The sequence below is a fragment of the Meles meles genome, chromosome 9 (assembly GCF_922984935.1).
Source record: "Meles meles chromosome 9, mMelMel3.1 paternal haplotype, whole genome shotgun sequence".
In the NCBI taxonomy this organism is placed as follows: domain Eukaryota; kingdom Metazoa; phylum Chordata; class Mammalia; order Carnivora; family Mustelidae; genus Meles; species Meles meles.
In genome coordinates, this window is record NC_060074.1 from 55,718,448 (window position 1) to 55,744,902 (window position 26,455).

At 42.0% G+C, this 26,455-nt stretch overlaps 1 protein-coding gene across 4 annotated transcripts in view; it reads right to left on the reverse strand.

The window, feature by feature from the left end:
- The window catches only part of ACVR1 (activin A receptor type 1), a 129,793-nt gene that overhangs the window by 18,094 nt on the left and 85,244 nt on the right, over positions 1 to 26,455 (reverse strand). For all 4 annotated transcript variants that reach the window (XM_046018563.1, XM_046018565.1, XM_046018564.1 and 1 more), the window contains 6 exons: positions 23,239 to 23,502; positions 20,806 to 21,017; positions 17,075 to 17,174; positions 13,302 to 13,448; positions 6,757 to 7,032; positions 2,374 to 2,571 (listed from right to left, as the gene is read on the reverse strand). In XM_046018563.1, the coding sequence (XP_045874519.1) occupies positions 2,374 to 2,571; positions 6,757 to 7,032; positions 13,302 to 13,448; positions 17,075 to 17,174; positions 20,806 to 21,017; positions 23,239 to 23,502 (1,197 nt within the window). The remainder of the gene's footprint in view (positions 1 to 2,373; positions 2,572 to 6,756; positions 7,033 to 13,301; positions 13,449 to 17,074; positions 17,175 to 20,805; positions 21,018 to 23,238; positions 23,503 to 26,455) is intronic.

The window sequence follows — 26,455 nt, forward strand, 5'->3', positions numbered from 1 at the left end:
CAACATACCCTTACCTCCCACTAAAAATCCAACCACACCACAGAAGAGAAGCTCAACCCACAGAATTTTAGGAACCAGAGAGCCACCTAAATGATGATGTAACAGGAAGTCAATCAATCAAACAACCAAAATAGTCTCTCTTCCTCTACTCTCCATGATCTTTTTCGGCAAAATAACATTAAACACAGAACAGATGATGCAAACTACCATTTGCTGAGCTCAGTTTTAAACTGACAACTCTAATTTCAAATGAACTCCTATTAAGAACAAGTGATCTTTAAGAGCCACTTGGGTTGATGCCGGTGACACAGGGAACACGTTTGCAACATGAATTCTTACAAAGCCCAAATCCCGCATTTCTGCCAAGCTCAGCTTTCATCATGCAGGCCTGCTTGGAGGTGCTCCAGCCCAGTGGCCGCTGGCCGGCTACCATCCTGGCCTCAGGATATTAGTTTCCTCTTCACTGGGGGCAAGTTCCCCAGTGCATGGTTTATTATGACGCCAATCCTTCTCTAAATTGTGTGCTAAAATAAACAAATTAAAATTAGATTTTCAGTTCCAAGATGCTCAAGGATTATTGGGGAGAGGGTGAGCAAATGAAGTCGATGTGTAATTCCAGGCAAAGTTCACAGCTTCATAAATCAGCAAAACAATCTCCCTGTGGCAGATAATTCTCAAGGCCCTTGATGGCCCAAAATGCTAGTCGGTAAACTCCCAACGATTGAGAAATAATTACCAAGAAGATGTTCATGACTCCATCAGAAGAAAGAAAAGAAAAAGAAAATTAAAAGAACGGTCAGGTAGCAATGCATGTACGTTTATGTTTAATCTGAAACACTGCTTTTAACAGACACTCTCAAGGGTCTCAAAGCCAGACACACTCTGCTGTTAAGAGAAAAAAAAAAGAAAAGAAAAAGCAGCAGCAGCAGCTACCTTGAAGGCATGCCAATTTGAATTACTGCACACGAAAGCTAGGGTAAATTACCCCAATGCCACTTTCCTCAAAGAACTTCCTATTCTCTGGTTATGTTGTTCAGGAAAATTATGATTGCCTCAAGAATCTCAGTCCTTCGGGTGCCTGGGTGGCTCAGTGGGTTAAAGCCTCTGCCTTTCACTCAGGTCATGATCCCAGGGTCCTGGGATCGAGCCCTGCATCAGGCTCTCTGCTTGGCAGGGAGCCTGCTTCCTCCTCTCTCTCTCTGCCTGCCTCTCTCCCTACTTGTGATCTCTATCTGTCAAATAAATAAATAAAATCTTTAAAGAATCTCAGTCCTTGAGAATTCACACATTATTTCCTTCATACTTCAAAACCAGGATTCCAAGGACTCCTAGGAGGGGAAAGTATCTTTTGAAAATAAATATTAATCTAAACAAATGGCATTTTCCTGTTTTTCTGGAACAATTTCAGACCTGTCCTCTGAAAGAAGACTTCCAGCTGAGAAGACAGAAGTTTATTTAGGTGACTCAAGAGAGTCTGCCATAGAAATCCACTTTCTGGGTAGCTGGGGCAGGTGCAATTTAAAACAGTCCACTTGGTCCTTTCAGAATACAGTGCACTTCCAGTAAAGTTCAACAATGTATTTGCGGTTGATTTGCATACAGGAAAGACCAGAATAAGCTAAGAGTTGATTGTAGGGGTCACAGGTTGAAAATGACTGACACATGCTTCTGTATCCACGAAGACGACACCATTTCACAAAACTTACTCATAAGAGGACCAGCATTCGCCACCTACTCAGGGCTTCCTGAATTTGAATTCCACGAATTCAGAACATACAGCCTGCTTCTTACAAGGAGGTGAATTCTGAGTGTACAACCTGAACCTTTTCTCAATAACCCACATTTAAGAAGTAAAAATACCTAAAACAGCAGAATTCACTTGTAGATTTACTGGAGCATTCTTCTCATGTTAAAATCCACTTGTGGGAAGAACAAAGGAGGAGAGTAGGTGGGAAGAAAGGCAGAATAGGAAGCTGGAGAAAGGAAGGAATGAAATATGGACCAAACAAAAGAAGAGCCAAAGACTAACTAGTCTTTTCCAGAGATATTCTTTTTTTTTTTTAAGAGTCAGGCAGTGTTTATTGGGGGCTTACACTCAACCACCAGGGAGGCAGCGCCAGGACCAGATGTCCCAGCCCGAAATATTCTTCTTTTTCAACCCTCATTTCCTCTTGTGTAGCTAAAATATAATGCCATTACATTCCACCTACTAGCCATAAATCAAATATAGATGCTGATAGCTTGATGTATGATTCAAAGAATAAGTATGATTCATGGAACAATGTGGACTTAAATATTTCCTTTGCCCTTTTATAGACAGCAGAATCAAGAGGACTCAGGGAAGGACATTACTACATTCGATCAGGTACTTACCATTGCTCACCATACGTCTGGCCACTTCCCACAAGACAAGTCCAAAGGCCCAAATATCAACTCTCTTGTAAGAATCGAAACAATCCACCTGGATGGTTTCATCTAGAACTTCAGGGGCCATGTAGCGTTTGGTGCCCACACGGGGGTTGTTCCCCACATCGAGCTGATTGGTACTCTGGGAATGCATGACTGCCAGACCTGAAGGGAAGAAAACAGGGTGGGTCAGTTTACTTCCTTTCTCCCAGAGGGCTGCTGAAGGATTTTCAAACAGACCCCCATCAGGAGCGCCCTCTGGTGGTACTCCTGGTCACTGTGGCACCATACCCAGGGTAATTAATCTCTGGAACATCCTGGAGAGGACTTCTGTGACAACAGAAAAAAGAAATGCCAGAAACAGTCGGAAGCTCTTAGGTTAACACCTGAACCTCTGAAACAAAAAGATCTGGATGAATAATAAACCAATGCACCAAACCAATAGGAGGCCAGTATTTCAAGTCCACAGGAAAATAGTTTCACAGGCTAAGTGGGAACCTCCAAGGGTCTTCGGAGAAGTAAAGCTCTCACGTTCCACCACAGCTCCCAATAGTGGGCAAACACAGAGGTGATGTATCACTACTTAAAGGGCAGGCTGCTGCAGGCACGGCTCCATCCCTTTCAGAAGAGCTGCTTGTCTGAGAAATAGTGACGCTGACCACAGGCCTTTCTCTACAGTCATGCCTACACCCAGCATCAAGCTAGAGCTCGATTCAAAGCTCAACTCTCATGCTAAATGGCTTTGAAGCACTTTCTCAAACCATGACTCATTTCAGAATTCTTCAATTAGAGAGCCCTGGCATTCCTCGCCGACCAGGAGGGTTCGGCAGATACATGCATGATTCATTTGAGAATGAAATTACTTTTTGAGGTAGATGCTGACCAACTCAAAATGATTCCTTTAACACTCAAAATAATGAGAAGCACCAAATTGGAACAAGCGGCCTCTGAAAACCTCTGCAGTCCAACGATCCCTTGGGGATCCCTCAAGCTTTCTGTGGAGAATGTTTCTCCCCGCAACTCCATGGCTTTGAATGTGTGGGATGAGGACTCCTTCTCATGCCAAGGAGATGGCACATGGTATCGCACCCTTAATAATTACAGAGAAATCAGCAACTGCATTCACTATACTAGATTGGTTCCTTTTCCTGATTCTTCTACTCAACCCCAAGATTCTGGGGCCGTGGTGAACGTCTCCCGAAACATATACACTTCTCTACCATTTCCAGAACCAAAGAGTCAAAATAATAGAATATGAAAAGGTGTAGTGTAAATAGATCACAGCAATACTAGCTGTGGTGGTTTAAAAATATGTCCTCAAGTTCTTTGAAACGTCTCCCTTCTGGAGGTGAAACTCAATTCCCCATGCCGAGTGTGGGCTGGACAGTCACGCAGACCACGGCAGAAGTGAGTGGAGATCTTCAAAATTAGGACATAAATGGCACCATGGCTTCCTCTCTGCTCTCTGCTCTCTCTCAGTTCTCTTGTGTTATGAGGACACTCATGCAGCCCTGTGGAGAGGTCCCTCAGACCAGGGACTGAAGCTTCCTGCCACCAGCCATGTGACTAGAACCATCCTGGGAGTTCCTTCAGCCCTAACGAAGCCTTCAGACGCTTGCAGCTCTAATCACCAGCTTGAGTGTATAACCCCTACAAGAGATCTGGAGCCAGAACCAGAGGGCATAGTCATCCCAAGATTACTGATCCTCAGATGACAACATAGGATAACAGATTTGTGTTAGTTTAAGCTGCTAAGTTTTAGAGGTAATGTGTTACCCAGTAATAGATAATTATCACACTACCTAAAGAGGTAAAACAACCAAATGCAATGTGTAAGCCTTGGCTGAATTCTTGTTTGAGAAAATCCTGAAAATGGACATTAAATGCTATTAAAGAATTATCAATAATTATCAATAATTGTAGGTGCTATAAACTGTGATTATGCAGAAGGCATATTTTGAAGTATTTAGGAGTAAAGTGTTGTGATGTCTGTAACTTATTTTCAAATGTATGAGTAAAGACAGATGTACGCCTACATATAAAGCAAATATAGCAAAATTTTAACAATTGTTGAATCTAGGTGTTGTGCATATGATCATTATACTTACTACTCTTCAGTCATTTTGTTTGAATTTTTTATAATAAAAAGTTAGAAAAATAAATAGAATACTGGTATTTCTGCAGTATCAATAACAGAACATGATTTCTAATGAGGGATCCTTAATTTCTGGGTATAAAGTGACACACAAATGATGTGTCATCGGAGCTGTCTTCGGTACCAAGAAACTACCCCCTGAATAGTACCACCTTAACACAGATTTTTGTATAAATCCATATGTCTAATTGGAAGGCTACAGGCCAAAAGAAAGAAAAATGAATAACTAATTAGTTGGACTTACTGAAAAACACCTCTGACTCCCTATCAAGTCCTACAACCAAAGCCAACAACTTTCTCAATTTTCCATCTCCCCTAGACCTCTCGACTATAATAGCAGTGACCATCTGATGCTTACTATTTGCCAAGCAAGTATAATAATTTCTGAATTTTACAGGAACCATGTGAGTTACATAATGATTGATTTTTGAGTAACATGAATAATATTTGGGCACGTTATGAACATTTGAAACAATACTTGAGTACACAGTGTCAAATGCTAAAGTGTTCCTTGCTAAGCCCCCAATCGAGTAGAAGCAGTCCTGCACTCTGGGCAGGTAAACAGATTAAAATATCTGCGGAGATATATGGGGTGATACCTGGGAAAGCCAGGATTCAAGTCCAAATCACCTTGCTCCAAAAGCCAGGGCATGGCCAGAAAAGTCCTCTACATCACAACTAAAACTACTCACAAAAAACTTTAGAGCCATACCCTTTCAATGCTATCCTAAATATTTTTCTCCTCACACTTGCAAAATACAATAAAATAATTCTCAGCATGAACGCAAAGACTTTAAAGAATTTCAAAAGAAATACATCTTCTAGATGTGTCAAATCGTTTGTCTAAAAAATAACAATAAATTTCATCATGTACATATAAGAACTAATACTGTCCAAATCTTTTCAGCCTCACAATAACTGCAATGATATGAATATAATATAAACCATGTTTTAATCAAATAGAGTGAGGACTCTCCATAGTCCACTGAAATGAATAACTAATATTACAATTCAGTTCTCATTAGTGTAATTATTCAGCCAATATCCAAGTTGACTATGGTTTTATATACAGTGTCACTATAAATGAAAATAATCTTATTTATAATGCAATTAAAGCTACACTGAGCATTACCCTCACACCATAGGAATGAGATATCCCAGCAGGGCAAACTGAATTTGTTCCAGAATATTTTTCCTCTTTCTTGACTGATAATTTTGCCATGGTTACAGAAAAACAACTTTAGAAGCCATTTTTAAGATGAACTCATTCCAGAGGGGTTTTGTTGGTTTTTTTTTTTTTTAAGATTTTATATATTTATTTATTTGGGAGGAGAGAGAAACTGGCGGGAGAGGGAGAGAGAATCTCAAGCAGGCTCCACACTGCCCATGGAGGGCTCAATCTCACGACCCTGAAATCATGACCTGAGCCAAAACCAAGAGTCGACACTTAAGCGACTGAGCCACCCAGAGGCCCCTCATTCTATAGGCTATTTAATTGTGTACCTACTTTGTGTAAATGCTACAGACTACTGGTTGCTGCTGAGGGTGGGCCGGTCAGGAACCGACTAAAGGAGCAATTTACTTGGAAGTGACTTTCCAAGATCATGCGAGAGTCTGAATTTCAAAAGAGATTTGGATTTTACAGCATTTGTCAGAACTCTGAGAATGTATTACTTCAGATTTGTTTATTTTGCATGAAATTGAAATTTTACCTAGAGGGAAAAAGTCAACAAACAGACTCCAGTGCACGACACCGTGGTATACCTGCTCAAGTCTTGAAAAGAAAGGGCTCTTTCCTCTGTCATTCACTTGGGGACGTATCAATGATTAAAGACGGATTGATGAATGGGGAGGCATGGATATGGGACAAAGCTTGAGTACAGTAAAATGCTGATGGGAGAATCTAGGTAGTGGGTATAACCACTGGGAAGTTCTTTCAATTTGCCTGCATGCTTGAAAGTCTTCATAACAGGATGTTAGGGGACTGAATGTGACCTAGCTAACCAACGGAATAACAACAAACATAAAAACTGTAATAAAAAAAATTTTTTTTAAATTTTACCCAAATCTGCTATGCAACACTGTCCATTCTTCTTAACCAGGATGTTTTTGCTGGCATGAATGTGACCTAGCTAACCAACGGAATAACAACAAACATAAAAACTGTAATAAAAAAAATATTTTTAAAATTTTACCCAAATCTGCTATGCAACACTGTCCATTCTTCTTAACCAGGATGTTTTTGCTCTTTAAATCTCGATGAGCAATGGCTGGCTTCCCTTGGGTCCCAAATATCTCTATGTGCAAATGCGCGAGACCACTAGCTATAGACAGCACTATTCGCAGGCAGCTAACAGTATCCAGAGTAGTGAGCTGAAGATAGTCGTACAACGATCCCATTTCATGATAATGTGTGATTAACCACAACTGGGTACTGGAGTGTCTTGATGTCATGTCTGAAGCAATAAAACCTGGAGAGAGCAAGAACAAAATTAGCAGACACGTAAGAATTTCACATAACTCTTAGTATAAGGAGATAGTGACCCACACAACAGATGCCACCTGTAACAAAAAATAACTAAACTAACCAACTGCCATGAAAGGTTTAGCGGCGTCAACAGAAAAACACAGTACTCTTCCTACTTCCATAAAAAGGTACTTCTAATGAGCAGGAAATGTCCATATTCATTTTCATTATAAATAATCCTTTAAAAAGATTTTACATTGTGTTATAATTCAGATAGGAATAATATCTTTGTGTTTATCTGTAATGATGGTATCAAACTCTTTATCATGTTCATTTTCCAAGGTCAGATTATTCATCAGCCACCCAAAAAGAATAAAAAACATAAAATCTAAAACCTGTGTTCCAGTATTGACTTTGCCTGTGATTTGCTGTATAATACTGGGCAACTTATTTAGGTTCTCTGGGTTATCTCTGTTCAGATGTAAGATAAAGGGATAAGTTCATATTACATGATTGACTACTCATCAAATAAAAAAGAAACCAAATATAATAAGCATCTGTGATGCTCTTTGTCAGTCACACAAGAAAACTGAGATGACAATGTCTGTTGGCGAGAAAAGAAGACAGATACAAAAAGCAAAAATTACAATATCATGTAATGAATACGATGAAAAGTACTGTTAGATCTGCAAAGGGCACCATGTGTCCAGAATAGGGAATCCTAATAATTCAGATGAGATGTTCCAACAGGCTTCCATCAAGAAGCGATAACTGAAGCGGTCTTGAAAAGAAGTGAGGTATGACAGATGCCAATAAGGAGGTAGGAAGAGATTTTTCTAGACATTCTGAGGGGACCCTTGAGCAAACTGAATGAACTTTAGAACTTCCCAACCCACGAAATAAACTGTGATGTATGTGCTTGCCTCTCCTGCTGCAGACATGCTTTCAACCTGCTCACTCGTGCATTCTCTCTCACTCTCTCTATGTATATATAGTATATGTTATGTGTATAATATACATTGTATATACTCTATGTTGATACATGTATATAAAATATACACACCTAATGGACATACTTACAAGTAGTGACATGTGGGACTTATAAATAAAAGAATATTTAAAAAAAAAAAAACAGACAGACACGGCTTGAGGCAGGATTAAAAGCCTTGTGTGAGGATCCAGGAAAACCGAAACAGGCAGAACATCCCTCACACTTGCACAGCGTGTGATATAAAGTTTGTGCTGCTCTCATATATATTTTCTCATAAGAATTTTCTCAATACACCAGGAATACAGGTATCATTATTCTCAGTTTATAAGTAATGAAAGTGCTGCTAGGAAATGCCAAATCACGTGTCTATTAAGTTGTCACTGATCCCAAGTTTGGTGCTAGCCATGTGGACACACCACAGCTCGTACAGGAAACTCTGGCAACAAAGAAGAGGTCCCCTATTTGACTGTCGTCATCAACAACAGAAGCAACTAGTACTTACTGGGACTAACAAAGTGCCAGGCACAATTCTTCTAGACACTCTGCATGTAATCCTCCAAAACTCACACGGGAAGGAAGCAGAGGACAGCACTGACATTAAGGCGAGTAATGGTCCCCGGCAGCCCAGCTCCAGAACCCATACTCTTAGCCACTATGCCATATCGCCCCCAACAGGGGGCTCTGACTTCTACTCAGAGAAAGACAATGTGACACCTGTATCCACTGGACATCTGTGAAGTGAACAAAGTAATGTTTCCACACCTTGATCCCTACTTCTCTCTTTCTTGCCCTCCAAGCCAGTTCTCACGGGCAGCCTCAGACTCGTGCTCCTTCCCTCTCTCCAATATGTCTCTGTGGCCCCACAGCGACTTCTCTTGGGGCCCTTTGCTGCCGTAACACGAATGATCAAAATGTGTACTCAGATATTAGTTATTCTTACTAGAAAAGATGGGTCTACTTTATCATTTTAAACCAAATGGTATTAATCATTAATGAGACTTTCAAAAATAAATATCCTAAACTCTAAGTACCACTCAAAAGAAATTAAATTACTGCTGTGTATTACGTAGCCTCTACTGATTTCTCTGCCCAAGGGAGAGCAGCCTCTGATTAAATAAATAGATAAATAACAAATAAATATTTATTCTCTCACCTTCCCTAAGCCCCTTAGGTCTTAGAGAAGGATTCTGTCTGTCCCGTTAATTACACTCTAGACCTTCCGGAAAAATGACTTTTTAATAGGCAGGACTTTTTTTTTTAACTGTTTATCTCCTAAGTGTGAATTACAGAACTACGTTTCTTTCAGAATGCGAGGGCATTTTTACGGAATTTTTGCATTTTCCATCAAAGCACTCTCCTGTTAGAGAAGGCTGAACAGGTACTCTACGTTGGAACACTGGCACAGCCACTGGATGTGATCACAATGGGGAGAGAAAGTGTTTAGAGTAAAACCTCTTACTTACAGCCCAGGTCATCCTCCCAGGCTCCTCAGGAAGGAAAATAAAACCCAAACTCGGCAGTGAGGTCATCCGTAGCCCTTGTGAGCCTCTCCGTGGCGACTCTCCCAGGAACCAGGCAGCTAGGACAGCTGAGGACTGAGGCCACCACAGTGGGGCATGGGGGCTGCAGAGCGCTGGGCCCCAGAGCTGGACCACTTGGTGCCAAGACGGGCTCCACCATTCCCGAGCTGGGTGATCTCACACAAGTCATATAAAATCTCCACCCTGGTTTCCTCATTTGTAAGATAAAGATAACGTCAGCAGCACCTCAAATGGGTACGGTGAGAACGGAAGAATTAATTATAGGTACAGCGCTTCATACGATGCCTAACACGGGACGTATCGAATAACTTTCTCTATTATGTTTCTCTATTACATTTCTAGAATAGCTCAGGGGTCGGTGAAAACCACAACAACCCTGCAACGTAATATCTTTTGCGGGTAACTTCCTTTACTTCCACTTGGTCTCAGGAAAGTCCGATTAAATGCTCAGGCACTATCTCTGCAGAGGACAGAGCAGTTCCAGAGATGGAGGGTGGCAGTGGCCGCACAGTTTGACTGTCCATGTATCACTGAACTCCATTTCATACGACCAAAACAGTAAGCTGCATTATTTTACAATCATTTCTTAAAAAGCATGCAAGATGAGACTTTGGAGTAAAATTCTCACATTAACTCGACTCCCTTGGTCTTAGTAATGAGGGAAAGAATGCTCAGAAACGTATAACTTTGGCCCAGAGTCACACAGCGGGCCTGTTGGAGGTGTTGAGAGTAGAAACCAGCGTCTCCAATCCCCTGACCACTGCTCCTGCCACAAACCAGCACAGCCTCCTGTTACCCCTTTGGCTGTTGACTTCTATACCAGACAGAGCAGAAGAGTTGAAAGCCAAGTCTAGTCATTTGAAAGATATTGTTGTAGGGGGATAAACAACGAGGGCCCAGAGTGTTCTATGTATGCATATTTGTATAAAGGTGTGTATGTGTGTCACTGATTGATTTTGAGGGGCTAGAGTTGGTAATACTCCAGGGTGGGAGGGAAATCATGATCCAATATTCGACATAAGATGCTCCTTTGATAGAAAAGGAAAAAGGTCACAAAAAACCTTAAAGTCGGGGCGCCTGGGTGGCTCAGTGGATTAAGCCGCTGCCTTCGGCTCAGGTCATGATCTCAGGGTCCTGGGATCGAGCCCCGCATCAGGCTCTCTGCTCTGCAGGGAGCCTGCTTCCTCCTCTCTCTCTGCCTGCCTCTCTGCCTACTTGTGACCTCTCTCTCTGTCAAATAAATAAATAAAATCTTTAAAAAAAAACAAAAACAAAAAACCTTAAAGTCTCTAAATACAGAAAACTGGCAAAGCAAGGAAAGAACTGTGACCAAGTTTAGTCCCCCCAAACCAAACCAATCAAAACAGACAAACAAAAAACTGGTGCATTTCTATGAGCTTTCTTAAAGTCAAAAGAACTACACAGTGAAATCAGTCCATACAGCTGGAAGTATGATGAGGGTAAAAAGACCTCAGAGATACAGAATTTCCTAGGATCATCAGTTAATAAGAAATGAACAGTGTTTTGCCCTAGGTGGTCTCACTAAGGGAACCTCACCTCTCACGTGAATCATGTTGTGAAGGTGACTTTTCAAATTTCTCTCATGATTAAATCCAATTTAATAAATATTTACTGAGCACCTAGCATGTGCAAGGTACTGTCCTCAGTACTGCATGTGGTGGCAAAAGCAATGGAAGTGATTCTTGTCCTCAGTGACAGTGGAAGGGTATCACGGTTCATTTAAGTCAAGGGCACTGATAAAGTGACTATTTGCACGGCCCTGTAGTATCTAGCATGTTTTGCTCAATGAAGCTGTGAGCCCATGAGAATAAGAAGGGGTGCCTGAACATGCCCTTCCTTTAATGAATCCCAGATCCCCCATACTTCTTCGAGTATGGGCACTTGCACAGTACGAGTCATTCCACTGTTTAATGAGAAGTACTCCCTGTACATCACGGCTTCGAGCGCAACTGACGCTTTCTCTGTGGCTCACCCTGCCTGTCCCAGGGTCAGAGGGAAAAGTGGGGCATTTGGGGTTAATTCTGACTCTGGACGAATGCTCACCTCGTGCTCTCATCATCGAATCCCAACTAGTTAACTACCACATAAAGTACAGAACTGTGGTTAAGAGACACAGTGCCCAGTGTGACTCTCAGCTCCATGGTGTGACCTGATGGGTTAACTCACCAGTTACAACCAGAAAAACAAGAGTACCTACGCCCTTATGGCTGCGAAGCTGAAAGGAGAAAACGCACATGACGCACTTGAAGCAGTGCTTACCGCACGGTAATGGTCACTGCTGTTCTACATGTGCATCTAGCTGTGACATAAGCTTGTGCGATCAGAGTCACAGCACAGCTGCAACCTGGGGGCTGGGGGGGGCAGAAAAGCACAAATAAATCCACTGGGAGAAACTGGAAGGGAACTGAGACTTTGTCATGGAGGGATGGGTGGCTGGAGTGTGGGGTGGGGATCATGCGTGATCAAAACCACGAACAAAGGCACAGACACCTTAATGTTCATGGCGATCCCAAGTAATGGCAGATATCCAAAGTGACTGCCATCTGGAGATATTCTTAGAGAAAATCTGAGACTCCCTGGGACCCCAACAAATAAGGAGTCAATGTCAGGCAATGGAGGAGTCGTCGAAAAGCACTTTGAGGAGTATCTTGGCTGTGCGCAGTGAAACATAACTCAGGGCAGCAAGATGGACTGGAGATGGGAGGCCAGCATGGACTGGAGATCGGAGACCACAGCAATGATAGGAGCAAGGAGGACTGGGGGACAGCTTGGCCCCCACAGGTAAGACAAGGGGAAAAGACAAGGGGAGAAGACAATAGCAGAAACACACAATTCAAAGATGGAACACATCACCACACTGTTAAAGAGAAACTTTAGACAACTGTCAAACCATTCTTGGCAGACAACCTGACTCAGGTTTAACACTAAATTGACAGTAACGGGATAGAAATAAATTCTGGCAATGGCCTTCTGATGAACCAAATCTCATCCAATAGCCATGAAGTGGCCAGCACTATCCTACAGAGTCAATTTCTCTGTAAACCTTCTATCCACTATTGAAGAGGCACTCTGGGCAGCATTCGCCATACATGTATTAGCACAAAAACCCTGAGAAAACGCTCCAAAACCAGAGAAGTCAAAGGGAACAAGGACACTCTCATCCCTTATACCTCCACAGCAGTATTGCAGCGGGCTCTTCACAGATTTCACAAATGGTTCTAAGCTTTAGTTTCCAAATTAAAATGGATGCTAAATCCCTCTGTAAATCTGGGCTTTGAAAACCATGCCTAGTTTGAGGGAACGTGCATTTAATTACGATGTCCCTGGGAGCTGTGAATCTCTAGGAAATCGTCCAAAGAGCTTTCTTAGTTTGATTCAATAAATATTCAAAAAGGGTGCGGTAAGTAGAACAACGGATGAAGCCTTGAAGTGAACAATATGGGGTAAATTCTTGTTGCTTAAATAACAACCTACAGAATAAGAATTAGCAATAATGATTTCATTTTCACCATCCAGAGAATCTTCAAACTCAGCTTCTTTGCAGATTTAAACAAGAAATTAGTGTTAAAAGAAAATTGAACATGATATAAATGCTGATGATTCCTATTATCACTTTTCAGGGGAGACTTGCAAATTCACACACACCAAATCGGAGAGGGCAAAGGTAGGCAATTATTTCTTTCTAGATAAAATTAATGAGGGGATTATCTTTGTACTTACCCAAAATATTTTCATGCCTCAGCATCACAGTGTTGTACAATTCTGTTTCCCTGAACCATGACTTCTCATCCCGGGAGGAGAAGATCTTCACGGCGACGTTCTCCCCTTGCCAGCTGCCCCTCCACACCTCACCATACCTGCCTTTCCCTGGGGAGAGCAACACAGAGGTGACACAGGAGGGAGCCAAAATGTTTCTTGCCCACAACTCTGGCCCCCTCCCTTTGTGTACTTGAAAAAACTTAATCTGGGGCTCTCAATCCCACAACCTTTCACCTGTGAAGACATACAAAAGTAAGGTGGAACCCGCCCCTCCAGCCACCCATTGTCACAGTAAATTCAACACCCTCAGTATCTACATTGTACAATAACCTGCTAATTAAAAGGTTTACAGCTAAATTCCTCTATTAAAAGGTATGAAACATGTATGGTTCTCAAAAGCACATGGTTAGTAAAACAAAATGGTACAGAGTATTAGATTCCAATGGGCTGAAAGCCAAAAAGGAAAAAAAAAAAAAAAAAAGCACACGTAGATAAACTGAGTAGCTGACTGGATTCTTTTCCTTCTACGAGATCAACACGGACATTTTCCTGCAAGTCCGAATTTGCAAATTTACATACACATTTGTGTTTTTCATAAGGGAGACAATTAAGTTGGAAATATGTATTCTGAAGGATCAAAAAAAATACACACACACACACACACAGACACACACACACAGACACAAAACAATGCTGTGGAGGAGACCAACAAGCAACCACTACCTTCCCTAAAGGATTTCTTGGCAGAGGATATATTTCAAAAGAGGATTTGCAGAGTTTTAAAGACATAATCCCAGAACAGTTCTGATTCCTGACATTGGTCATGGGTATTTGCTTGTTAGACAGCCCCTGGGATGCCAGAAGTGGGCCACACCGAAGGGGCCCCTTGGAGAAAGCATTTCCTAAAATGCAAGGACCCTAGTTTGTGATCCGCTCTGCAGGGTACGTGCCCCCTCCTGCACCAGCAACACGGCTGTCAGCCTGTCGGTGACATGCTCCCTCCTCCGTTCTTCTCTTTCGTTAAGGTAGGGGTGAGGAGGGAGGCTGGGAAGAGCAGGTAAGTACTGCGAGACCATGGGGGGGCTCAAAACGGGGTATAATGAGGGTAAAGACGCATGCGGCGCCTAGACAATGATGCAGCGGGAGACCCACCTCACAGGGCAGCAGGGCTCTCCCCCAGGCAAGGGGCTGCTGGGAGTCACGGCTTGTAATCAGCAGCTGTAGCAGCACCTGCACACCCAGGAATACAGCTCTTTGCTCCAAAGCGAAGCCATGAGAACCCAAACATGGAGAGAGAAAGCACGTCTATCCAGGGGATTAGGTCTTGACACAAAATCAAAGCCACTCAGTCTGGACTCCGTTCTGACAAACAATGTCCCTGTGAAATACCAATGACTAATGCAAAAGGAGGTTAAATGTGGCCAGTAAGTCATCACTGTGGGCTGCTGTCAGGTCGCAAAAATAGTATTTAGAGCAGGACTAATTTTAATACAGTCATAGCAAGTGCCTGGCATTTGTAGTTCAAGACGAAGGCCAGTGCTAAGACACTACAAAACAGGCTGCCGGAAAACAGTATGCTGATCTTTTCCTGCCTCTGGTTACATTCTGTCTCTTTATTTGCCCTTTGTCCTCACAGTCTCATTAGGAAGGAGAGAAAAAATATTCCAGAGAATTGTATACATTACTGTAAAGTTGCCTTAAATCTTTTTTTTTTTTTTTTTTTTAAGAAAACAGAGATGGATGTCAGGATAAGTAGACAGATTGAAAATAGAAACCTACTTCAATGGTTTTCAAATGCTTTTAAGTTGTCAAATGCTTTTTAGAAATGCAACCCTATTCAGGAGTTCCTAAAACCAGAAGCAGAACTGCCCAAACGTACAGGGCACGGAGCCCCCCCATGGGAATCCATACAGTATCTGAAACTTGGGGGGGTTCACGAATCACTATCTGGTAACAACTGGTCTAGTCCAATTTTGAACCCCAAATGCTAACACACTATCCAAGCAGTTCATCACACACATTTTTATTCAAGGCTACACCACATGAACACTAACTAGAAGCTACTGAAATGGCATTGCTTTGATGAAAGTCTTTAGCACTGAACCAACAAAATGCTATAATTGAATTTACACTATTTCCAAAAATGCTCAAGAATATCTACACTACCAGAAACAGTATGTGTTTTTAAAGGTACAACACTATTTTGCCCTTTGCACTCTGGGGTTGGGCTCTGAAAACTGATATGGAGATTGGCTGCCCTGTGAATGGCAAGTGGCCATGGGGGTGGGAGGGCAGGAGGGCAGGGGTAAGCAAGATAGGTAAACAGCCCGTCACTGCCTTCTCACTCCTACCCAAACACCCTTGTTCATAAGCAAACTGGATGTTAGGCAGTATAAGAGGACAACCCTGGCTGTATATGATGGGTACATTGGGGGCGTTTCCATGTGTGTTTGTTCCGCCCGCAGTCCACTGAGGAAGAGAAACGTGAGGTGTGGCTCAGAGGCCCAGGGGCCACAGACCCAGAGCAAAGGCAACAGGCTCCTGCGGGTAACCTGTGTGCCTACAGGTGACACCTGCTGCTCATGCTACACTGCCTAGCCCCCTTCCCACTGTCAGGTTTGGGGATGTCCTGATTTCCAAAAAATCAGAAAGAAAGGTGGGAGGACAGCAGCCCAGTGGTAAAGGCAGGTTATGACGTCCAGCTACCTCCCAAAAGCAAAAGAGGGAATGACTGGAGTTGCCCAAGAAAAGAAACCAGGAGAACCAGAAAGAGTGTAGAGACGCTGCCAACCTATCACCACCCCTCTGGCTGTCCCTATGTGTTGCCCAAAAAGAAATGAATGACAACTATCACATGACTTGAAAATACCCACCACATACAAGTAAAAACCAATAAAACTGAGGACCTCCCCCTCTGAAAAGGCATTCTGTACCCTCTTCCTAGAGGGCAATCAGCAATTTATAAACAAGCCATAAAAAGGTCACAAAGTTTGACCCAGGGACCCCAACGCCTGGGAATTTATTCTGAGTACTCAAAAGAAAGGTACAATACATGCAAAAGCTTTCTCGAGTAGTACTATTACATACAATTCAATGATCATTCAAAAGACCCTCGTTACACAATCTCTTAAAATATTTGTGATGTGTACAGATATATGGAAATGTCTGTGAGCTTAAAATGGAAAGAACGAACACAAATTGTACACCCATTATGATTGCATCTCTATATAAACATGTTCCTAGATGGGGAAAAGATGAGAGGCCATAGAGAAATGGATATTGCTCTTGTTTAACAAAGCAATTATGAAGGTAGCTTTGGTAAATTTATCTCATTATTTTTAAAGGCAGTGGGAGAGTGAGAGGGCTTGGAGAACTGCCATAGGCAAGTGCGTTGTCCAAACGCCTACTCCCCTCAGATCGCTCAATGCCTCCAGTCAGGAGCAGCCATGCTAATTCATTTCTCATGCCTTCCCGTCATCTCAAAAGGTCTACTTGCAACTAAAAGCTTTTGACTAGCCATTCATCATACTAACTAGCGACAGATTCCTTTGACGAGAATTCCAACAAGTTGAGGAGTTCTGACACAAGGCACGGAGACCAGATACAGAGCCGCACCATCTCCTGTCATTTCAGGAGCAACAGGCAACATGGGACAGATTTTCCAAGTTCTATGCTGCTTCTAGAGCCACAGTTAACATTGCATACAACCCACAAAGAAGAGAAAAAAGAATTACCGACACACTCCAACAGCGTGATCTGACGAGCCACTGTTCTTTGTACCAAAAAAGGGAGACCAGAGCCGCTTCCTGATGTGCATGAATGATCCAATAAATCCTGTGGTTCAAGACAAGGAGAAAAAGAAACTACTGAGAAACAGTTCCCAGCTTAAAGTACAAGCATGCATATCACTGTGACTCACATGGAGATGCCAATCCTGGACATGCGGCCCATGGGTGTGCATGGACCACTGGAGAAAGAATGGGTTTTCTTAGGAAAACCAGAAGTTGGTCCCTTTTATGATAGGTTTTCCTGAGGGGTAAGTAGTCTTTTCTTGCATCCAGAGTTTTAGAATTAAAAAATATATATTAAAAAAAAAAAAAAGCCTGAGTGGACAAGGTCAAAGATGCAAACTAGAAATTCCAGGAAGCAGGTCCGAACACAAGGGGAAACAGCGGAAAGAGGAGCACAGAGAGCAAAAAGAAGGGAAGGGCCTTCAAGTCCAAGGCCAGGGCATAACTAATCATGTTCTGCTCTGTTCATAGTTATCTGTGAAAGGATTCACTTTTATTGACGTGCCAACTAAGGAACTCTAACACAGAACAAACAAATCAGGAATAAGGTACAAATAACTCTAATGCTGTTTCTACTGCAAAAACTCCGTGGCCACGTGGTCCTCTGGCTGGTACACTGAAGCAGAGGGGTCACCTGGAAGCATTACCCTTTAGGCGGATGAGGAACAAAAACATCACAAAACTTAACCTTCAGTGTCATTTTTAGGTCTGAATTATCCACAGACCAGAGAGGGTGAAAAAACCCAGAACTTTCATTTAAAACATAAAACCATGCCCAAATCTACTTCTAAATATCAACATGTGAAAAAAATTTCCAATTAATTCATTCATAGGTTTTCCCTTTTGATTCTCAGTGCAAGCCAAGGAGTAGACGTCTCTTTGCATAAGGAATGGATTGTTTGGAATCCACGGTATTGTACCCATGGTGATGGTGGTAAGGTTATAACAGTGTTGAGCTTATATTCCCCAAAGTTCATTCTTTCCCAGACATCTTAGCTGGCCTGCTAAAGCAATACATTGATTTGTCTGAATTTCATCTTCTTTTACTTACTCTGAGCACCACTGTGAAGTACTGTTGATCAGCAAAATTACAAAATCTGAACATCCAAAGGAAGATATTTAGAATCCTTAAAAACCACAAAATGGATAATCAACAAGAAATTGAATGTTAGATGTAGTTTCACATCTCCCTAACCATCTCTTTTGCTGTTCTTTCTTCCCTTTATTCATTCAATTTTTTTGAGAGAATAATTCTGAAAATTAAACAAATGTGGGTTGTTGTTTTTTTTTCATAATATAGAATCATGGTTTTAAATCTAGCTCATAGACTTAAGGCAGGCGGTTGCCATCAGCCGAAGACTGACAAACATCTACTTCAACTCCTGGACCCAAGGCTTCTTTTTCAATGTAGGAGGCTGTTCAGTGAGATAGGCTTTGCTGAATAACATAAATAAGCATATCACTTAAATAAGCAAGTATACATACCAAAAATGACAACTTGTTTTAAACAGTGTTCTTTGCTATTATTGTTATCGCGATATACTGTCCTCTAACATGATTGAGTGGAGAAGACGATTTTGGTATACACTCCCATTCCTCCTCCAAACTTACAGAAGCTATTTAAAGAGTGATTGACACTAGATATTCCTATCATAGCCATGGAGATTAGCAGTTCTGGGGAAACGGAGTTCTGACTGATCAACTATAGAACCTCAAGATTCAGCCTCATATCTTGCTCTAACCCAATAAACTCATCAAATTTTCCTTAACATGGGAAGGAAACGTCTAAGTACATTTCAAATGGAAAAGCTGTATTTCTCGGGGTGCCTGGGTGGTTCAGTGGGTTAAAGCATCTGCCTTCAGCTCAGGTCATGATCTCAGGGTCCTGGGATGGAGCCCTGCATTGGGCTCTCTGCTCAGTGGGGAGCCTCCTTCCCTCTCTCTTTTTGCCTGCCTCTCTACCTACTTGTGATCTCTCTCTCTCTCTCTCTCTCTCTCTCTCTCTGTCAAATAAATAAATAAAATCTGGGGGGGGGGGGGAGGAGCTGTATTTCTCTACTTTGGGAAACAGAGCGTCCTCATTTCCTCTCTTCCCCAGTTCTGCCAAACCACGATCTAAATAGGTAGGTAAACGGGAAAAAAAACAAGGTTCCTTCCTGGTTTTTATAAAAAAATTTATGCTTGACTGGTGGCCCAAGGATAGGGAAGGCAGGAGGATGGGCTATTTCTCAGCCTGTATCAGCCACCACCAAATGTTTTAACAACTCGCCAAGATTGGTCCAAGAATAGCAACTGAGCTACAGAGATCGGCGAGGGTGAGCCTTCTCCAGTGGAGAAGAAGCTGGAAAGCAGGCTCACCTGCAGAACTTCCACATACTCATAACCTTGTCATCTAGCAGAACATGACTTAATAGGAGATGATCTTAGCTGATGCATGACCATGACATCAACTAATGCTGGATCCCATTAGAAAGTTATTACCTGGATGGTCCTCCATCAATATGACAAGGAGAGTCTTGACTGGGTATCAGCATGTCTTTAACACCTAACACTCCCTAATCTTCACCATTTTCAGAGGCGGCCTCAGACTCAGCCTAGGATAGTTTCAGAATGCTATTACCACTTCTCTCTTTTGCATATTATTGTAACTTTTATAGCAAGTGGTTCCCTTTTCTCACTTAAAGCTTAAGTTTCTTCCACATTAACACTTGACAATTTTTTAAAAGTTAAAAAAAGGAAGACACTTTTCCATGTGATTTCACCATTGAACAATAGGCAAAAGAATAACTTTAAAAAACATATAAATCCAATGATGTCTGACCCTGAGCTGTCCGTGAGGGTAGCTACTAGTCACGGGTTGACTTTTAGCAAGTGAAATGTGGTCAGTCTGAGCTGATACATGCTCCATATTTTAAAAACTTCGTTCAAAAAAAAAAAAAAAAGAAAAAGAATGTAAAATAGCACATTTACAATTCTTTCTGATTGATGATTACATGCTGAAATGGTAACTATATACATTAGGTCAAATATGTTGTTAAAATTAATATCACCTACAGTGGGGGTTTTTTTAAACTTTTTTTTAAGTGGCCACCAGGAAATTTAAAATTACAGATGTGGCACACCTATTTCTATTGGACAGCACCGATTTACCCAAATGACTACCTCCACAAGGGGGCAGCACAGGAGCGTGCAAAGTTTAATAGCAGCTTTTTTGGATGTCAAATTTTAAAGTCTTAAATTACAGGGTGTTAAAATAATCTAGAAGGGAAAGTGATTTTAATATTAAGCAAAGGTGCTTTTTTTGAAAGCACTTTTATTGCTAAAAATAGAGTAACTGAGTTACTCCAAGCCCCATCCCATCCCTCTGCCCCCCATGATTATAGGCAACCATTCTCTGCACCTTTTCCCTTACTCCCAAAAGAAAAACAACTACCAAGAATCTACTAAAAAAAAAATCCCCTCCCTCACTGAACATAAATGTCTGTCTAAAAAATGTTCTCACATATGGGAGACTAAACACGGGCCAACATAGGCTTGCCTAGGACACAAGTGACCAGTGGTACGTGTGCACACTGTCCAGTCCCTGCTACTGTTAGCATTTCACGATGGAAAGAAGAAAGCATGTTTCACCATCTTTGTTACGCTTGGGATATTCCCTGGGGTCTCAAACTCACTGCTAAAGTGCTGTCTCCAACATTGGTGGTGATGAGCCCTTCGATGGTGCCGTACTCCACATCTCTGGGATTGAGGCGTTCTTGGTTGCGCCTTTTAAATTTTCGGAGAGCGACTCCCAGGAGGCAAGCTAGAAGGCATACTGCAAATACTACGGACAGAATAATGAGGCCGACCTCCAAGTGGAAATTCTGTGTTCCAGGAAAGGATTTCCCTGGAGATGGGGGAGAAAAGGAATGCAATTGGCTGTAAGGATCATGGTTTACTTATTATTTAGCATAACTGATACCTAACAAGTAGCTCCTGGGCCTCACCACCCAGTCTCCTAAGTCACGAACTATTTAAAAACTAAAATATTTCCTAATACCCAGCCAACGGCCTGGTCATTTGAACCATTATTCATTCAGGCACAACCGGAGTTTGAAAAAATCTGCCGAGAACCAACCCTATTAGTGCACGTAGGTGGAAGTACGTTTATGACACGAAGTACTTCCCAAGTCCCTGGTACTACCCCTCTTAACACAGATCCAATGGTATGAATGTTTCATCCTGAGCCTTTACAGACAGAGATGATGCTATGATACTCCTATGAAAAAGTGCTGAGTTAAAAACGAATTACCCAATCTGTGGTCTCTCTCCTCAGTGTATCTTGGATGTCTACCACTGAATTCTCATTGATCTTTCCACATCACGATTTCTGCCTGGGAACCGATTCATTCATCTGTTCTTTACTCACTTATTCAATATTCACTTGCTCAAAACATTCATTCACTGATTCACTCGCTTGCCTAATCACTCATTCACCCCCTTGCTCGGCATTATCACGTTACCCATTCAAATATCCGTGCGTTCACTCCAACACTCACACACCACTCGGGCAAATACACACAAAGACTTTCTACTTGCCTAGGGAGTTAAACAAAAAAATTTCTTGGTTGGATAGTGATGGTCCATAATTAAAAGGTCCCCAACCAATAACCATCTCTGAGTGTCAGACTCCTTAAGACACGGTGTCACCAAAAGCCCCATCCTTCCCCACACAGGACTTTTCCACGTCTCTGCCGCCTTCCGCAATCCACAATCCTTCCAAAAGCCTGACAGCCTTTATACATTTCTTTTAACTTTCCAAATCCAAATTAATCAACGACTTGGCACAAAATACCCCATGGTACATGTCATTTGTACGATAAAGTGTAAAACTAATTATATACAACATTAAATTATAAATATGGTGCCTCCCTAATTGAATTAGAAATTCCTTAAGTCAAGAAAATAAATTTTCTCTTACAACTCCAAGTCCTGCAGAGCGTTCTACAGATTAGGAATTTTCCGTACTGTTGGTACAACTCCTGCGTCAGTGCAGATAATTCTTCACGGCCATCCACTCCATTAATTACAACTTAATTCACAAAGGTTAAGAGTAAAGTTTATTCCATCAAGTACCCTTTTAGTTTTAGCCATTTAAAATACTTAATCTCTCTTTTAAAAATCTTCTTGTATTATTCAACCCCATTTGCATATCAGAATCAACATTTTCTATATGCCTTCCGATCATCACCATAACTGAAATACTGCACAGCATAACCTTGTACCGGTTTTTTTATTTTTTCTGTCTCTTCCCCTGCTAGCTGACATTTCTGGCCATGGGTGATCCTAGGAACCTCTCCCAGTCCACTTTTTTGGTTTGTTTCTTCTTTTCTGAAGTACTTATGCCAATTAAAAATGTGCAATAGGTTAAGACAATCAACCGGCTTGGAATGAGTCTACAAAGTCTAAGGAACATTAATATTTGCAGGGACTTTGAGATGCCAAATTGGGGCTGATTTTATGGGGTAACCGTTCCAGAGCAAGACTGAATTTCCCTGGATAACGAATCCATATGAATACAACATAAAGAGTATGCCACATAAACTACAAGGTTCATGTGAAATCTGACCTGGCTTCAAGCCTCAGTGACGGTTCACTGGGAAATCAGATATGGGAGCAAAGGTTAGTGAGGCTTTGTCTCTTTCCTCGTAAAGAAGGAAACCTATTCCATTCAGCCACCAGAGTCTTATGTTCCATTTTCCTTCCTACATGCTTAACATAGAGACATTTACCAAGCCGAACTGTTTCAGAAATCATGACATCATGGCTCTGAAAAGAGAAAGGAGCCGTTCACCTGCACATGACGACCAAGAGAGATCCAGTCAGCCAAACCCTCCCCAAGATGGCCATTACCTTGCTCCCTTGCCCAAAGATATCTATACTCCCTTTAGATTCCAAAAGGCCATACCTTTCCCTTCCTCACCTAGAGCTACCTTTCTTGTCACTCACGGCCTCTAGTTTAAAGAGTAGGAGGAAAGCCTTGTGGCTACTTCCGTCTTTAACCCACATAGAATCAGAACAACACCAACGGAAACCCTTGATCTAGAAATAGAAAAGTCCATGGGAACCTTTAGTGGGCAGCTGGGCCGTGATGTTCCTGTTACACCAGTCCCCTTGGCAGCACTCCACAGCTTGGCCAGGTGATGGCGGAGTCTTACAGGTCATCTTCCCCTGCTCGTAGACTTGGAAGCAGCCTTTCTGGTAGACATGGAAGCCGTCATTTATGCTCAGTGAGGAAAAGCACTGCTGGCCTTCACAGTGGTCCTCACTCCCGCAGGAGAGGCCTTCACACACACACATGTAACGTTTGGGGTTCACCTTGGGCTTCTCATCTGCAAAGGAGCACGAACAAGGAAAAGAAAATCACTACACGGGCTTTATTCCCATTAGGCGAACAAGATCGTTTCTCCAAGACCATTACAACACATTTACCCACAGAGAGTTGAGCCAAGCATCATCGTTGGCCGTTATGTCCACATTCTGTTATCTTGTACCTCTCACTTGACCAACCACCAAAGAACAATCACCTCTCAATACGAGTGCATTTATCTGAGCTGGGTACTCTTTTAGATCATACCAGGCCGAAGAATGGTTATCATGTACCCGCAGGCTTCTGACAATGAACTTCCCCACTGTGACTTTCACGTTATCTTCGGCCTGATGGGCTCTCACATCCCAATTCTCTCGCATCAAAATAAAATGTTCTGGGGCACCTGGGTGGCTCAGTTGGTTAAGTGTCTGCCTTGGACTCAGGTCATGATCCCAGGGTCCCGGGATTGAACTCCATATGGGGCTCCCTGCTCAGTCAGGAGCCTGCTTCTCCCTCTGTCTGCTGCTCCCCCTGCTTGTGCTCTCTCTGACAAATATATAAGTAAATAAATATCTTTTAAAAATAAAAAAAAATAGTAAAATATTCTTCCAGAACATAATGCTTATCACCTTTATTTTATGTTTTAAAAAAAAAAGTCTCCTAAATATATGGCAATTATTAATATCAGTTTCTGGTAACTCTGTACTAATCCATCAACCAGTAATAGAAGGAATCCTGGTGTTCCCAACAACGTTATCTGTAATTTACCAGTATAATCGAGAGTTTCCAAGGATGCAGCCTCTAATTACAAATACCTCTTACCAATATTTGCAGCCAGATGCCTAGACTAATTTTTCAGTACTAGTAACACTGAAGTTTTCATGTTCATTACAATGGAAATTCATAGCTGCTTCCACATTTTGGACTGGCAGAAAAAAACTGGCACCGATTATTGAAGATGAGGGTGCGAGGAGTCGAGGGCACAGAACAATGTTTTAACAGTAAGGAAACAGGCGGGACCATAGGAGCAGTCCACACTGGTGGGTCCAAGGTGCGGTGGAAAGAGGCAACAATGTATCATCCATCAGTGAAGCACACCTGATCAGACCCCCTAATTATTTTCTTCAGGAAAACACTCATTTGCAGTCTCATTCTTCAGACCATTCTTTCTTTTCCCTTCCAGGTCAGTTCAGACTTGCTGGTCCCAACAGTTTGCACTAGTCAGGAAGGAAAGTGCGGACAGGATGTAAACAGCCAGACCTGCTGTTCTTCAGAACCTAGAGGTTCTGAAGCAGCGTTCATATAACGAAATGCAGCTTGCGGAAGCTCGCTCCAACGGCCTATGGCACAGATTGACTGCCTTCTAATTCTTGAACCCCCTGCAGCAGGTCTGGGAGATAACTGCTTCTTTCTTAAAATAACAGGTCGGGTGGCTGTGCTTTCAAGAGGAGACCTTAAGGTAAGGTCTTTGAAAATGTCAAGTTCATTTACCCAGATTTGTGTGGGTGTGTGTAGAGACGTGGGTTATCTCAAAAAGAGAAAAGTGTTCTTAATCTTTCTTCTTCCCTCTTCAAAGAAGTGAAAAATAGTTCACTACCCACTGTAATGTGGGTGCCTCATCCCACAGAGTAAGTGCATACAGACACACAGACACAAGCCTTCTATTTATAATTGACTTGCTAGTTCTTTTGAAAACCACAAGGGGCTCATCCAAGAGCAAAGACATGCCTGAAAGCAGAAAATCCAGAATAGCCACTGACAGCGTGTGTATGTCACCAGTCTCACCCCCGAGAATCAAGAGCCTCAGACATTTTTAATGAGAAAAAATTTTAATGAGCCAAAAGATAGCCGTTATTTTCCCTGCCTAGAGAAATTCCAGTACCAATCTATTTCTATGAGGATGAAAAACATATATATCTGTTGACATAATCCAGCAAAAAGTTTACACTTGCCAAAAGTGAGTTGAAAGATAATATTTCTAGGGAGTCTAGACATGCTTGCCACTCTTGAATGGCACAGAGCTGGGCTGAGGGCTGCCAACTATGCTGCCCAACAGGCGATGATACTTTGGAAGGAAATGGATAGGCAGGATAAGGGGGAGAGTTAATGGTGTCATGTTGATTTGTTTGTGATCTACAGCAGGGAATTGAAATACTGTATTTTAAAGCCATGCAATAATGCATTCATGAAAATTTGAAACACGAACACGTATTTTAAAATCCTAAATATTAAAACACTGAAGAGGTTGTGTCTTTTGACACTGGGATGGGACTGAAGGGTCAGCATTAGGACAAAGGGGTAAAAGGAAAAAAATGTAAGACAGTAGCTGTTCACGGATTCATAATGGACTAAGGAGTATGGGTTACTCAATTTGCTACACCTGTGATCCAGGAGGAGCAACCACGAACAGGTAATGCTAGACAACAGAGACCTCACTCACCATCCATCCTATGGAAATGGATGTTCAGGTACAAAACAATTAATGACATCTTGTGCTTATAATAAAAAATGTCAGATTTTTAAAAAATAGATAAAAATAACAATTTCTCTCACGAGCTCTCAGACTGAACTCTGCTTTTAAAATCAGAGCCCTTGGGGTGCCTGGCTGGCTCAGTTGGTGGACCATGCAACTCTTGATCTCAGGGTTGCGAGTTCAGGCCCCAAGCCCCCCCAAGTTGGAGGTAGCACCTACTTAAAAAATAAAATAAAATAAAATATAACTAAAATTAGAACCCAAACTGAATTCTAGCTCCAAAGACATAAGATGTGAACTGCCCTTCCAAGGTCCCTATCTTTTGACAGAATTTGGGGAATGATCTGACAGATGTCTGGACTGTAACCTAAAGAATTTTGCCAGAATTGAGGAGTCTCAGGTAAATCTTCAGTAAATTCAACTCACTATACCCAACTATGCAGTGAACACAGGCATCACGGGTTATCAACTGTAATCAGATCTTATCCTGTAGGGATCATAA